Genomic DNA, 14,961 nt, shown 5'->3' on the forward strand with positions numbered 1-14,961 from the left:
GGTGAAAAAGCAGACTTTGGCAAAGAACCCTTTAAAGGGGAAATCCAGTCCAAATATTAGTTAATTTGATAAGAAAGAGCAAAATATTAAGAGTTCAACAGTATACATTTTATCAAAATTGCATGAAAAATAATCAAAGTTTCCCTATATTGGGGGAAAACCGTTCTTGAACAGTCAATATGAATATGCAAATGGCAAAGTGAGCATGCCATTCCCGCACAACTTACCATATAGGCTGTACATAAAATTGTGAAATTTCTTGTTTTTCATTCAAACGCAATTATGCCCGAGGCTCAAATCCTCATCTAACTGATCCTTATTCTGAAGTTATTCAACCAGGAATAGCATCATGTTTCAGACTTCAACGAAAGAAACATTGAATTATTGTCATTTTTTTTTTTTTTTACACGATCAATGGAAAATTGTGCAGGTATGACATGGTTACCTCATTCAATTTCATATTCATACCAACTGTCCAGAACTGTTTTGGAGAAATTATCAAAACTTCAAAATTTCAAAACTTCCTTATTTCTCCTTCGATTTCAGTCAAATTTGTACCGTTGAACTCGTAAAATTTTACTCTTTATCAGACATAACTTATATTTGGACGGATTTCCTCTTTAGGGCTTGGTTATGACTTACGTTTTACCGAAACAACACTATCACAAGGCAACGAGTCACCATCGCCCATCATCAAAATTTTAACATTAATGCGAGGTGCAGGTGGCATTCTTTGTTCAAGTATCAAAATTTCCTTCCCCTAGAATTTTGGTTTGGTTTGGTTTATTTCTGCAGTCAATCAAATACAAGTTCAACCTAAATTTCAAAGACGCAAAGCATAACAAAGGCAATGATCAAAATAATATCAAAACATATTACACAAATAGATACGCATAAGCAATAGCATTGTGCAATAGATATACAGTCATGTGCAAAACATGTTGATAAGATAAACATAATTATAGTAGGTATTTTTCAAGTTCAAGTTCAAGTATATTTCCATTTTTTCAGTAAATATGACAGGTAAGTAAATGCAGGAGACAAAGTGGTACATTCTCACGACAGTGCTGTGCAAATACAGATTTGCATGAAGTTCTAAAAGATTTAGAAACAGAAAGCATTACAAAGGAAGCGCGCTCTACTTACATCGATATCCTTGTCAAAGGGGAAACAGAAACAGCATGAAACGAACGAACCTATATATATATATATATATATATATATATATATACATATATATATATGTATACATATATATATATATATACATATATATATATGTATACATATATATATATATATATATATATATATATATATATATATATACCGTATATAATCACAACGTGCCTGAGTTGTTTGATTAGAAACCAACCACAACTGGCATACAAATACACAAAGGGATCTATGATTTTATTGTGTCCACTATACTAGGCCTATATATTCCTGGGAGATATTCTTGAACATTATTATAATATTATGCAGAACTCATTACATCAAAACTGATTGTATTAATAAATACAATATAATGGCCATGGTGATAATTACGATGATAATGATGCTTCAACGAAAATTGTGTAATACTACTTAAACTATTACATTAATTCATATCGACACGCTTAGAATGAAGGATATCCCGAGAGTTATGGTTACAACCCTGGCAGCAACCATCGTGATGATTCAGCCTAGCGTTTATTTTGTTTTATTTTATTCATTTTGTGTGTAGGTGGGGGACATGACAAAATATCAGGCTCTCCAGGGCCATAAAGCATTGCTCTTCGTTCATTTATTTCACATCATATTTGGGATTTTCACATTAAAAGTCAACAAGCAAGATATCATGATCCCACCAGACGTTGCTGTATCATAGTAATCAATCACATGAATATCATTACTTTAAATGTGAATGAATTCTAAAACATTGACCTGGAAAAAAGAAAAGTAGAGAGCATTTCTCAGAACTCATTGGTTCTTTGACATTGAGTCGGTTAATCTTCCGCCGCATTGGAAGCACCTTTGTTCTGAGAACACTGTTTCGTCAATACCTATCGTGACAGCCATTCCTGTTGTGGTTTTGTAGGTATTGGCCCTAGGGGAAGTCATCAATTTGTCAATATTTATACTGAGCAATCACATGGGAGGGCGATATATAGTATGTAGACTGCATAGTCACCTGTGCCAAATCAACGCTTTCCTATAGATTGAGGTGGGGGGGGGGGGGACGGGGAGAGAGAGAGCGAGAGAAGAGATGGGGTGGGGGAGAAGGAGTCTATAGAGAAATAGAGTAATAAAGAAAGATTGAAAAACAAATCCACACATACACGCACAGAAAAAATAGGGGGCGCTACTCTCTATCAATCCGTTCACAATTATCCAACACGGCGATCAAATGACTTCCATTTGCCATTTCTGAGAACTTTGTTGGCTCAAAACACATTCATCTACGATGGGCCAAAGTATTGGAATTCACTTCACAACAATATTACAACAGCTCAATCTCTGAACTCCTTCAAGAATAAATCAAAATCATTTTTATTGAAATCTTACAACATCCAACCGAGTTAGTTTCCCTTTATCATGTCAGTCAAGTCATCATTCTTTTTTACATAAGTCCTCCTTCTATTTATGTTCCTGTCTGTGTTCTAAATATAACGATGTGTTTATTCTCTCTTTCTCCTGCATTCTTACCAACATAATTACGTATAAAAAATGTTTTGCATTATATTCAATCCAGCTCGTATTTCATCACTTATTTTACATTATGGAATCTAGATTGCTTGCGTCCACGATGACACGTGCTGTAGTTTCCCCCCTTTCTTCCCCTTTTTTTTTCTCTTTTTTTTTCTCTCTTTTATTTCCTTTGCTTTCTTTTTCCCTTCCCAATCATCTTGATGTCAGTTGACATCGGTTCGTTTTATTTTGTTTTATATTGCTGTCTTGTGTATTTTCTGAGGGTCCCATATCGTACAAGCTCTGCTTCTTACTGGGACCCTCCGCTTCCATCCTCATCCTTAGTTGACTGGTATTATACGCTTTATTTATAATTAACAAAGATGTATATAATTGCATCTACTTCTCATTTTCATATGTACCTTGTCAAATTACGTTCTGCAAGTATTACAAATATCCTGTGCATATGCAATGTATCTAATTTCTTTGTTAATTTGATGGAAGTGAAAATAAAGTTGAATCTTGAATCTTGAATCTTGAATCTATATCTTAAAAGTCGGTCTGTTAACTGACTTTAAATGGGACATAAAACGGACGTCCCGTGTGTGAGTTTTCGTAAAAGGCCCCTCTTCACTCATTCATCGCAAAGAGCAGGATGCATATTAACTCGGTGAACTGGTCCGCCCAAAGTACTCACAACTTAATACTAGACCCCATGGAAGACCAATAGTGTATTTGAATATTGGCTATCCAGCCATCTTGTCAGATGGAAAAATGAAAACTATAGCATAAGGTTATTCGTGTTCAAAGAGAATCTACTCATTCGAAAAGAGCTATAATAATACCGAACAGTGAAGGCATGACTTGTTGTTGTTCATTTTCCATCTGTGAAGATGGCTGGATAGCCCATATTCAGCTATACACTAAGCTGGTCTTCCATGGGGTCCAGTTGGATGTGGGGTGGGACCACTTCACCGGGTTAGACACCCTGCTCTTTGCGATGAATGAATGAAGCGGGATGTTTTACGTGCATGAGCTGTGACTCTCTCAAACACGGGACCTTAAAAGCTCTAGACACCAAGGGGAAATTGGACAAAAACTAGATGAAATTGTGATCAGTGGTGATTGTTAAACTAGGGGGGTGAGAGTTGAAGAATGTTATCTGGGCCCTTTACTACCACCTGCAGTTCGTGCAAAGCTAATAATCATTATTTGGTAGTAATTGTTTGACGCAATTTTTACTTGCAGAAGCATTCGTGACTTTTTCCCCCTTGGGAGTCTGTCCATCGCATCACGTAGTGAATGATATGGCTATAATGGACAAAAAGAGTGACAATAAATGAAACCATTATCATTTCTATTATTACTTTGCTGTATGACTTACACTCGATTTCATGAACTGGCAACTTTATTTCAATTTCAATTTCAATCATTTATTTTCATTCTTCTGTTTTCCAACAAACATAGCACGAAATAAATTAGGATTATATCATAAACATTATACATTCGACTTTGCAAAGGATAAATGGTACAGATAAACATTTATTATGCATCCATGCAGGCAAAAATACAAAGTTATGCTGCAGCTGAGAAAAAGAAGAAGAAATGACAGGTCCACTAAAAAGTAAGCTTGTATATTGTGAACCACTCAAACTTATACGAACACATAAACAATATAAATACTACAATATCGTGAAAGAGAGGTATTTTTTTTTTTTAAACTTAGAGATTTTTTTGAAAGAAAAGTCTCTTTTTATTTTGTATTTTGCACTGGTTTTACCATACATTACACACTGCAATCCAGTGTGGGCATATTCTCCTGCTTTCTGTCATTGCAATGTCAGGAAATACACAATTCCCAAATCAATACATTTAAATCTCCCTTTTCTTTATTTTTCTTTTTGCTAAATTTTGGTTATTGTAACGACATAACATATTTTGAATGAGTAATCAATCATTATTTAGTTAATTTACAATAATTATTGTTATTTTCACGATTTCCTTCTGAATTTCTTTGTGATGTTTTATACGTCTTATAAACCGAATACTGTTATGTTCATAATGTATGTATTTTGGCTTAATTTTTAAGACAGTATGCTAAGCTTATACATGTAATGTTATTTTCAAAATGTATGTTCTCATGTAATGTGTGGTTGAAAAAATGGCAGAAATAAAACCAAGCAAACAAACAAACTTTCCTATCACTTTTTCTACAAGAGACTGACGCGTATAGGCAAAATGAGTGATACGGCATAGGAAAACTCATGGAATCTCAGGTTTTATGTGTTTTCACCAAGGCAGTGATATAAGTCGCAATCACTTATGCAAATTAGATAGAAGGGTGACGTCAAGGCCCCAAAAGGCTAACACTGATCGACTCTCATGTATACCTGACTTTCCACTTTTGATATAAAATCGAGTAGAAAACAAAACTATTCTTTGCCTAAAATATTCGATGAGCTGTTTGAGCAATTATGACTTCTATATAGGGAGAAAAGGTAAATATCATTTTATTCTATTTATCAACTTTTTTTTCATGACTATAATGTTGTTATACAAGTGAACAAGGGAACTTAATATACTTTGCACATTGTATGGTTACGACCAATATAACGATCTAATATCTGATATGAAAACAAATGACATTTCCAACGTCTCATGTTCGATTTTAATGGAATAATTTACAACCTTGAACTGATGTAGAATTTTATTTCGAAAGCCGCCAAAAAAATATCATGCTTTCATTCATTCATGATTGGTGTTCGTTGTTCCTCTGAACATGCATGATGTATATTGACTGTTTCATTAATATCACACATCATTTCCCCAACTTGCGACGTACGTTAGAAAAATAAAAAGAAAGAGTCATTTGCTCATTTGCTATACATGCATTCAGGAATAGGAGCGTATTGGTTTAAGTTTATAAGTAATAGCTACAGGAAATTAATGAAGAAATGAATAATTTAGTGACTTAGCTTATATTTTCCATCCATTGCGATGAAATTTGGCAGTGAAATCATCCTGGTACCGACCTAATGAGTGCCTCGGATTAAAGAAAAACAGGTGGCCGCGTGTTTTCTCAAAATTGTTACGTCGAGTACACCGTACTTGTCATGCGACATCTCTTTGACCATCAAGGCGATAGGTAAAAGATAATGTAAATGTCAAACCAAGAGCGTGATCTATTCTCCATGTAGATGGCGCTATTTTGCTTTTGCTAGTGGCACAAGTCTGTGGAGGAATCAGAACCGCGGGTCTGGTAGTGCCGTTCATTTACGCGCACAGTATGGTAAGACTTTTTGAGTTCTCATGAACGCTTTACAATTCATCCCATTGTTTGGAAGGGCCAGAACTTTCTGTATGGAGGTTACAATTAGGTTATAATTGGAAATAATTAGTCTCCTACTGACAGTACATTGTATTTTGTTGAGTAACCTTCACGAAAACGTTAAAGGTTCTGTTTACCTTTGGGAGCAGTAATTAAAAAAAAAATGTTCAAGATATCACATCAATTTGATGCATATATTGTGTAGGTCAGTAGTTGTATCACAAAACATCCTATCATATAAGAATTTTGCAATGAAACCTAATATATAAGGAGATATCACTATTTGTTTTCAAGAAACCGTAACTGTAGACGGTTTAGTCTGGAAACATTTCTATTATATTTGATTCCATGTACCTGTTTCTGTCTATGTATAATATACCCCAGTTTTTAAGCCTTTATCTGTAACCATTTATATTCATGTTTATTTAGTCATATGCGTTTACACTCTCAGTCAATATCAAGTCAATTGACTAAGTGCTCTTTTGTGTCATGATATTATGTGACAGGTTTGCATGATAAACACTGTGATTGTATAATGCCGAGAAACTGCTGCTAACTCAGAGTTATTGCGCTAATGATTTTTATAAAATGGGTTCAAGAATGTAGCCAATAGGAAGCGCTGAAATGAGTCACCTGTGCTTTCGTTACTCAGTCCCATTCGAGTTCTGTGGTCCCATTGCACTGCGTGTTAAATCCTATTGCCGATCGTCTGTGCGCGCGGCGGCTCCTTTGAATTCCATGCATACGCGCTGTCAATCCTGTAAACAACTTCTAGTCCGGCCTTTCTTCCCTTGTGCATAACATGTGTGGCGTACGTATCCAACGTATCATACGTACAGTGAGTGTACGTAGACCAAGCGTTGTGGGACCGGACGCATACATGGAGTCACTTTGAAGGGCAAATCCAACGATTTAGCAGGTTAATTCTCTCGCCGTTTTCAGAGTATGTTGTCTAGTAGGCCTATATGAGGAGTCTATATCAAGTCTTTAAGGTAAAGGGTGCATATTCTATGTAAAATAAGTAAGTTTTCATGCGGGAACTTAAGTGTCCGGAAACCCAATCCCCCATCATAAATACTGTAGGCCTATGTGCGGGATTTCCGAGTGCGACGTGCGTAAATGTTTGGGACGAACATCTTCGGACGTCTTGACCCACAAAGGTACGTGAAAAACGCTGAAAAATGCTGTTAGTTTTTGAATTTTCGGCCCATTTTATAAAACAAATGGGGCTATCCTGTGCATCATTTGTATATTATTGCACTCAAAGGAGATTTTGCTATTCCATAATATAGGTTTTCCCGACCAATTTCGCACTTTTGTTAGTCCATTTGATAGAAGGTTCATTCAATTTAGCAAAATCCCTCGTTATCGCACAGTCTGTCATTCACAACTTCAACATGTGCGTTCAATTTAGCATTTCGATCAACGAAATTTGCACATGTGGCTTTCGAATTCGTAAAAAGGGCATTCAAATTGGCTGGTACTCTACGTTCAGTCAAATTCGCCACCACTCGCCGAAAAGGGTATTTGAGTCATTGAAAGCAGTCAAATTCAAAACATTTTCATTCAAATTAACGTCATGTTATTTCTTTCTTGAAAAGGTGAGAACATTCAATCGTGTTACACGATTGTATTTCTAAGTGACTTTTTGTTTCAACCACACATTGTTAAGCAGTAAAGTATCATATTTTTGAATCTATACACTGTATAACTCGAGTTTGTTGTTCTGTGAATCTATATAACTCGAGTTTGTTAGTAAATTCTGTAATGCCTCTTTTCTTTCATACATAGGCCTACATGTACCAATACTACAGATTAACTTCATCTTTTTAAAGTCACGACAGCACAAGTCAGATACAGACGTATATCTCAAGAAGACAGAGACAGAATTATAGGAACATTAATTTGATGATCATAACCTTGACTTCCTAGAACTGGCAGACACACTCGGAATAAAGCGCTCAACGGCCAGATAAGTTGTGGCCACTTGCACTATCTTCGGACTTGGAGACTCAATAAGCACATTAAAAAAAAAGAAATTGCCAAAATCTCTCTACAAAAATATGAAATTTAATGATGCTTTCAAAACAATAACTATGTTGAAAAAAATATAAAAAAAGAACCAAAGCATAAACATGTGTGCTAAATTGACTGCAAAAGATGTTAAATTGGATTCCCAAAAATGATTTCGAATGAACGAGCGCAGCATAAACGTAATCACGTGGCTATATCATTCTAAATTGAATGAACGAAAAACGAAATAGTGCTTGTTTTACGAATTTCAATTGAAAAAGTGTTAATTAGAATTAGGTTAAAGGTAATTTGAATGCTCCAAAATGAATTTGAATGAAGAGATTATAAAATCAAAATACCGAACAAGTCATCTACGCTAAATTTTGCTTAATTGAATGCAGCAATAAGGATTTGGACTGACAAAAGTGCGAAATTAGCCGGGAAAACATATATTATGAGAGTATAGTGGTTCGTGTTATGATTTAAGCACTATTCCGCTCCATGGAGGTAAGTTAAACAATAGTTGTAATAAAAAGAGTAAAATCAAACCAACTTGTTGATAGAAATAACATCAAAATACATTGTACAACATAAAAAGAAGAAACGTTTGGGCCATGTAGAGGCTGAGTAGGCCTACTTGTACCCATAGAAGAAACATTCTTTCGTTGGTATTGAATCATACGATTTAAGAATGGCAAAAAAGAAGAAGAAGAAGAAGAAGAAGATAATTCATTCATCCATATTTTACACCCTAAAGAACTCTTTTTAAAACTCCCGATTCAACCTGCCAGTTATCTATAGGTCCCTCATAATAAAGACTGACTTCATCTGACCCAAATACACAATATTCATGCGAATCCACTTACTTCCCTTGTATGAGTCTTACCAGTGGTTGTATCAGAATGCACTCATATTATTTTGGAGCTTCTACAAGATATGAATGGTGAGGTTTCAATCAAGTCGACGCGACGCGATGCGATGCGACACGATGCTACCATTCTGTACAACCCAAGTACTTATTTAACACGACTGCTCCGAGGGTTTGTATGATATAGGCTCTCACGCCAGAATAAAAGTGCACCACATTTCACGCGTACTCAGATCGTGTGTACCAATTCTCCGGGCCTTGCTCATGCCTCTTATCAATATGATTCGCATGCATACATGAACTCGAATTGACTTATCACGCAAATAACATCCTCTATTCCATCGCAAAGGAACAAAAATGGGATGCTGGAATGTCGATTTTGACAAAGAGAACGTAGACACGCAAACAACGGATTCTGTTCCTCTTATACCCCTGCACCCTCTCTTAATTCAGGGAGGGAAATGTGTCGGTGGAAACTATTGTATTGACAAGTTACTGTCGGGCCTAAGGTTGCGGGTAATAATATGATGCATTATAGTCCCTTGATAAACGGTGAAACAGCCACAGCTTGATAACGAACAAAGTCTAAATGAGTATAAAGGAAATCCAAAATCGACGCCGAGAGGCGGCCATCTTTATCTCTTGCAGAAGCAGTGAGAAAGTGACATGAGTTATATTTTGGGAATAGTACAGAGGAAAAGACATCCGATTTGTTTATTTCGATGCATTCTAAACAGAGTGGAATGACTTCTTCATGCACGTGCCTATATAACCATTTATCCTGATTAATGATTAGGTATAATCGTTCTTTCATGTAGTTTGTTTTGCACTTTGCATATATATCACGCAGAAATTTAGCTCTGCACACCATGGGTGCCTTGACACATCGATAAGAGCTCGATCCTTCTGCTCGATTTATTATTATTTTTTACCAGGCTGATTTATGTTTGTATGTTTGCTTGAGTGCAATGTTTGTACCCTCTATACATTGATCTTAATCTTCACCAGTGAGTTTCAAAGTAAAACTTGACCCGATGGGAGTATTTCCTTTACCTTTGTATCATACTTAACAATCAACCACCAACATCTCTTTTGTCGATGTTTTGGCTATGTGTGTATGTGTGTGTGTGTGGGGGGGGGGGTGTGCGTGTGTTTTCGAGTGCACAAGTTTGTTTGATTTTTTTTTTCGTGTGTATAGGTTGTTTTTGTTGGTGAATATAGCTATAGGTTTGATTCGTAATCTTTCTCTGTCTTTCTGTGCGAGTGTACTTGTGGGTATTTAGATGTGTGAGTGTGTTTATAATTATGAGTGTGTTTATTTCAAGCATCAGTCAACCAAGGCGCATCATTTGTGATAATAGGAAAATGGCAGATGTAGTTCCTGTCTTCAGGAAGGGAGAGAGATATAAGGCAGAAACTAAAGACCCATCTCACTGACATCCATCATAATATGTAAGATCTTGGAACACATATTGTTTGCAGCAGCATTCGTGACCATCTCGACCACCATGCATAGCATCTTATGTGACGCCCAGCATAGCTTTCGTAAAAGAAGCGCTCATGCACATCTCAACTCCTACTTTCTGTGCAAGACCTTGCAAGAGGTCTTGAGGATGGTAAATAACTTGCTGTTATTCTTCTAGACCTGTTCGTTGTTATAGCCGTATACACAAGCAGCGTATAGCTGACGTGCTGAAGCACCTTCAGTGGACCAGTCTTCAGGAGAGAAGGGTCTTAGCAAAGAGTATATGCATGGTACAATCCATAATCCACCGACTGCACATCGACGGACATCCCGAACGTACACTTTGTACCAGCCACTGGACCGTCTACACGTGAGAATCCAAACAAATGTCAAATTCCGTATGCCAGAATCCACTGACATATCAGAAGATATTTTCCTGATGCATGCAATTAAACTGTGGAATTCTTTTCAACCAAGTATAATCAATAGAACCTCTCTAGAGATTTTCAAACAGGGGGTGCAACAAATTAGGCTTCGTTAAGCCTCTCCTGTCTTTTTTTTTTAAGCAACACATAGAATCTGTAGTGATCTATTTACTTTACTTTTCTTCTTGCAAGCACAAGAACGATGATACGCCATTTCAACGGTGGTCTGTACTTAACTGGAAGAAGAAGAAGAAGAAGAAGAAGAAGAAGAAGAAGAAGAGTGTCATTGGACAAAACCATTCTATATTTCACGACAAACGTGTAGCTTATAACGGACCGCGCACACACATTTCCAGAATAAACATGAGGAATATTATCCATAATCATAACACTCAGCCAATAACCGCACCGAGACAGATACAAAGTACAACCGAGAATGAAAAGATCTAAGTATGTATGATTGTACACTTTACAGAACAGTCATTGAAACATTCAACCAATCATCGCGTTTTGCCAAAACACCAACGAAATTGAGGCAGGTGCAGGTAAAGAAGGGTGACATTTGATCTGATGAATGTACGAAGTAGGGACGCTGCTCGAAGTGGCAAAGTACCTTGGCGAAGAACGCTGGCGATACTGCAGGAAACAACTGCTCGTCGTCGATTGGGGAAGAAAATGGCACCCGTGTGTTCCTCTGGTGCAGCCCAAGAACGGTCTCAACCGCCTTGTCAAAGTGCCTCAGTTTCATCGAGGGCATGGAAGTCTGGTCCGAACCGTTCGTCTACTGTTTCCTCTCCTCGAAGGAGCTCCAGGCGGCGACGGGGCAAGAGATCGCGATGGAGCTAGAGGGAAACGAGGCCATCTTTGCCAAGACCACAGAGCTGATGCGGAAGATGACCAACTCCAATGTGATAACTGAGCGGATCGTGTAAGAAATCACACAGTGGTTAAAGTTTCTTCTCTTGGAATACTGCATCTATTTATTATGTTAGTTATGTTACGTTTACATTTTTCAAGATAATTACACTGCCAGAGTAAACTGGCATTGACCGTCGAAGTCCTTCTTGTGTCTCTTCAGGGGGGCATTTCATGAAGGAACTTGTCGGATAAAATGTCTGACAGGAAGTTACAAGTCAATTATATCCGACATGTTCAGAGGAATCAGCCAATCAGAATAGAGAATTTCTCAAAACTTGTCGGATAAAAGAGACTTATCAGATATTTTTATCCGACAAGTTCCTTCATGAAATGCCCCCCCCCCCCAGATTACTCATTTACAATAGACATTGTAATCAAACACTTTAAATAGGCTATTTTCTATTTTGCATCAGGCTCAGTTTGTTTTCTGTTTCCTCCTTTCCTTGATCTAGATTCTCAAAACTGAAACCACGGTTAGAGTCATCAAAAAGCAAACATGTCTTCGTCAAAGACATGTGCTTCGCCTTGAACGAGAAGACGCTCCGTTACCTTCCCGACGGTTATCGGCATACGTTCCTCATCAGAACGCCTGAGAGAACCATCCAGTCCTTCCGCAAAGCATACTTCGACCACTTCATGTCTCAGGGTCTCCTGTCGGGCACGGCAGCGGACGAAAAGACCTTCGACCTCCTGGAAGACTGCAAACACATGGACTCCGGCTACTACATCAAAGACGTCTACGACTTTTGGAAATACGTCCGCGAGGAGATCGAGCCGGACCCCATCGTGATCGACACCGACGACCTCCTGAACAACCCGCGGGAGATTCTGCAGAAGTATTGTGAGCTGGTGGGGCTGCCGTTCAGCGAGTCATTGATGCAATGGGACCCCTCGATCGATATCTGCAAGACGTGGAAGCAGTGTGGCGATGACCAGATCATTCAGATGCAGCCCTTCTACGGGCGGGCCATGCGGAGTTCGTGCTTCATGCCGCCCACCAAGCAGGTGCCTCGCGACAAACTGACACCCGACGTCATCAAAGGAATCGACGAGACAATGAAATATTTCGAGGAAATGTATGAACATCGAATCACGGTGTAACATCCGATATACCTTTGTAATGTATACTCCAAAAGCCTAATTACGTGTTGTCCCCCTTTTATGATACAGCAAAGTGTTCGTGATAGAAATAAAACGTTTTTTGTTATACGAGGAAACTGAAAATAAGAAAAAAAATAAGATAAGAAGTGATAAATCAACACTTGCGTTTTTACTTTACTTAAAAAGACTATAGGTGTGAAGAAAAATATACACCAGCAAGGCACAACATGTTGGCCTCTACGTGTCACTATCGTCTCTGTTGTAATTTATTAGCTAAAAAGAAAACCACTATAAATGATTTCGAAAGATTATATAGATGTACTCGATTAATGAAATCCCTCAAGACTGAGGTTGCTACTTTGTAACCAAAGAGGATCTGTTCGTTCTTCTCACCAACCCTTAAAGAATTCCCATTTTTGTTTGATCCATACCTAAGATTCTATTATCACTAGGTTCACGACGGGGTTATTTATAAAAAGATTAGATTCTGCCATCGGCTAAAATGGCGGCCAATTCAAACCCCCCCCCCCCCCCCATCAGTTGGGATGCAGCATTATGAATCAGACAGTTTTCCTCGTCTCATTCGGCTGACGTCCAAGCGTTTCTAAGGAATGATAAGATATCATTATCACTAAAGAATGATGATTTCAGCTCTTATTTTGCTATATGATACTCAGGAAACAGTTGAATGTCTACGAAAAACTGGGCAAAATGTCCACTCCATAATTCTTGCAAAGACATCTGCCATCCGTAGAAGAACACTTGGAAGTTCAGTATTTTTAGGCATAAGTAGTACTCTCTCACGGTATCTATCTTTCACACAATATAAACACACTCTGAGGTCTTGTTCTCTGCCTTTTTTCTCTCTGTCTCTCCTTTTTTATACGTAAAGCCCTCTATAGAATATGTAATCCTTTGTAGTATATTTTTTTCCTCAAATTTATTTCGTATCATCAACTATTCCTCTCATTTTGCGGACGCAGTACAGCGAATGACGACATCAATACTGTTAAATCTTTAAATTATTTTGATATTCTTTTTCCAACTGTTTGTCCGTTAGCACAAGGCATAGACGAATACACCCACGTACATTGTCTTTCTCGACCTTGCGGAATTCAGAAATTGTGTATCCAGATTTCTCTCTCCCTCTCTCCATCTCCTTTTCCCCCTTGTCATTCATACAGTCTCTGCTCTGAGGCATTTCATCTCCAAGGATTCAAGTCTACTTTTTTCCTCTCCTTAGAGTCCATGTTTCAGATCCACAAATCGCAATTGGTCTGTCGAGTCCATGAGTGTTTTTTTTTTTCGATATTTCTTTTTTTGCGGGTAACACAATGCGTTGCAGCAGGAGGAAGTGAATATGGAAACCCGCATAACTGAGGCTCAATTCCATCGATTCGTGTGCGTGCTACAGTGGGAGTGAGAAAGAGTGTTAAGATTGTATTCCGTTCCCCCCTTTTTTTTTCTCTCTCTCTATTTTTCTATCGGCATGAATTAGCAACTTCTTTTGAATCCCAAAGTTGATGTCGAAGTCTTTTATAGTTTGTATAGGGTGGCGATAGTATACTGCAATGTGCGGCACGATTATGAAGTAGACAGTTAGCCTGGAGTCTGGTACGAAGCGGAATTCTCAGGGACCTGTTGGCAATGGTGCTGGACCTTTATGAATGTTCACGTTATCAAATTCCAAATTTTCATGTAGAATATTTCAAGCGAAAAAAAGAATGCAAGGACAAAATAAAACCAAACACTGTACAATTTGACTTCCAGGCACTCCCAAGCGGGCAAGAACAGCATATTAAATCTGCACTCACATTCCTTGCTTGAACTCTGCCACTGAAGGGTAAGGCATAAGATGTCGATAAGAATTTAAGTTAGTCATTATAGTGGGGGTCTGAAATTCGTGATTCCTGTCTCATTTTATATAATCGATATATCCTACACGCGACCCCCAACTTGATCGAGTTGAATGTCAAACAGGTGCATGACATGGGTTATAGTTCATGTTGTTTGGTTGCATCCACCAACCGACTGCCGAACTCTCGTGACCGATTCGCGCCGTGTCGGCCGCACTTGGCAACCCCTCCGCACCCCGGCTGCGTTCACCTGTTTAGTGAGAGTGAGTCTGTATGAAGAGAGGGAAAGAGGTGGGTGAGAGGGTGGGAGGGAAAAC

At 38.0% G+C, this 14,961-nt stretch overlaps 1 protein-coding gene across 1 annotated transcript; it reads left to right on the forward strand.

Moving 5' to 3' along the window:
- The first annotated feature begins 8,512 nt into the window (after nucleotides 1–8,512).
- Nucleotides 8,513–12,788, forward strand: LOC139728259 (uncharacterized). Its single transcript, XM_071639218.1, has 3 exons — nucleotides 8,513–8,518; nucleotides 11,357–11,697; nucleotides 12,140–12,788. The coding sequence occupies exons 1-3, from the start codon at nucleotides 8,513–8,515 to the stop codon at nucleotides 12,786–12,788; spliced, it is 996 nt and encodes a 331-aa protein (XP_071495319.1).
- Nucleotides 12,789–14,961: the final 2,173 nt, after the last annotated feature.

Source organism: Diadema antillarum, unplaced genomic scaffold (assembly GCF_040938485.1).
Source record: "Diadema antillarum isolate AM-2024a unplaced genomic scaffold, OU_Dant_1.0 seq00000170_RagTag, whole genome shotgun sequence".
In the NCBI taxonomy this organism is placed as follows: Eukaryota; Metazoa; Echinodermata; class Echinoidea; order Diadematoida; family Diadematidae; genus Diadema; species Diadema antillarum.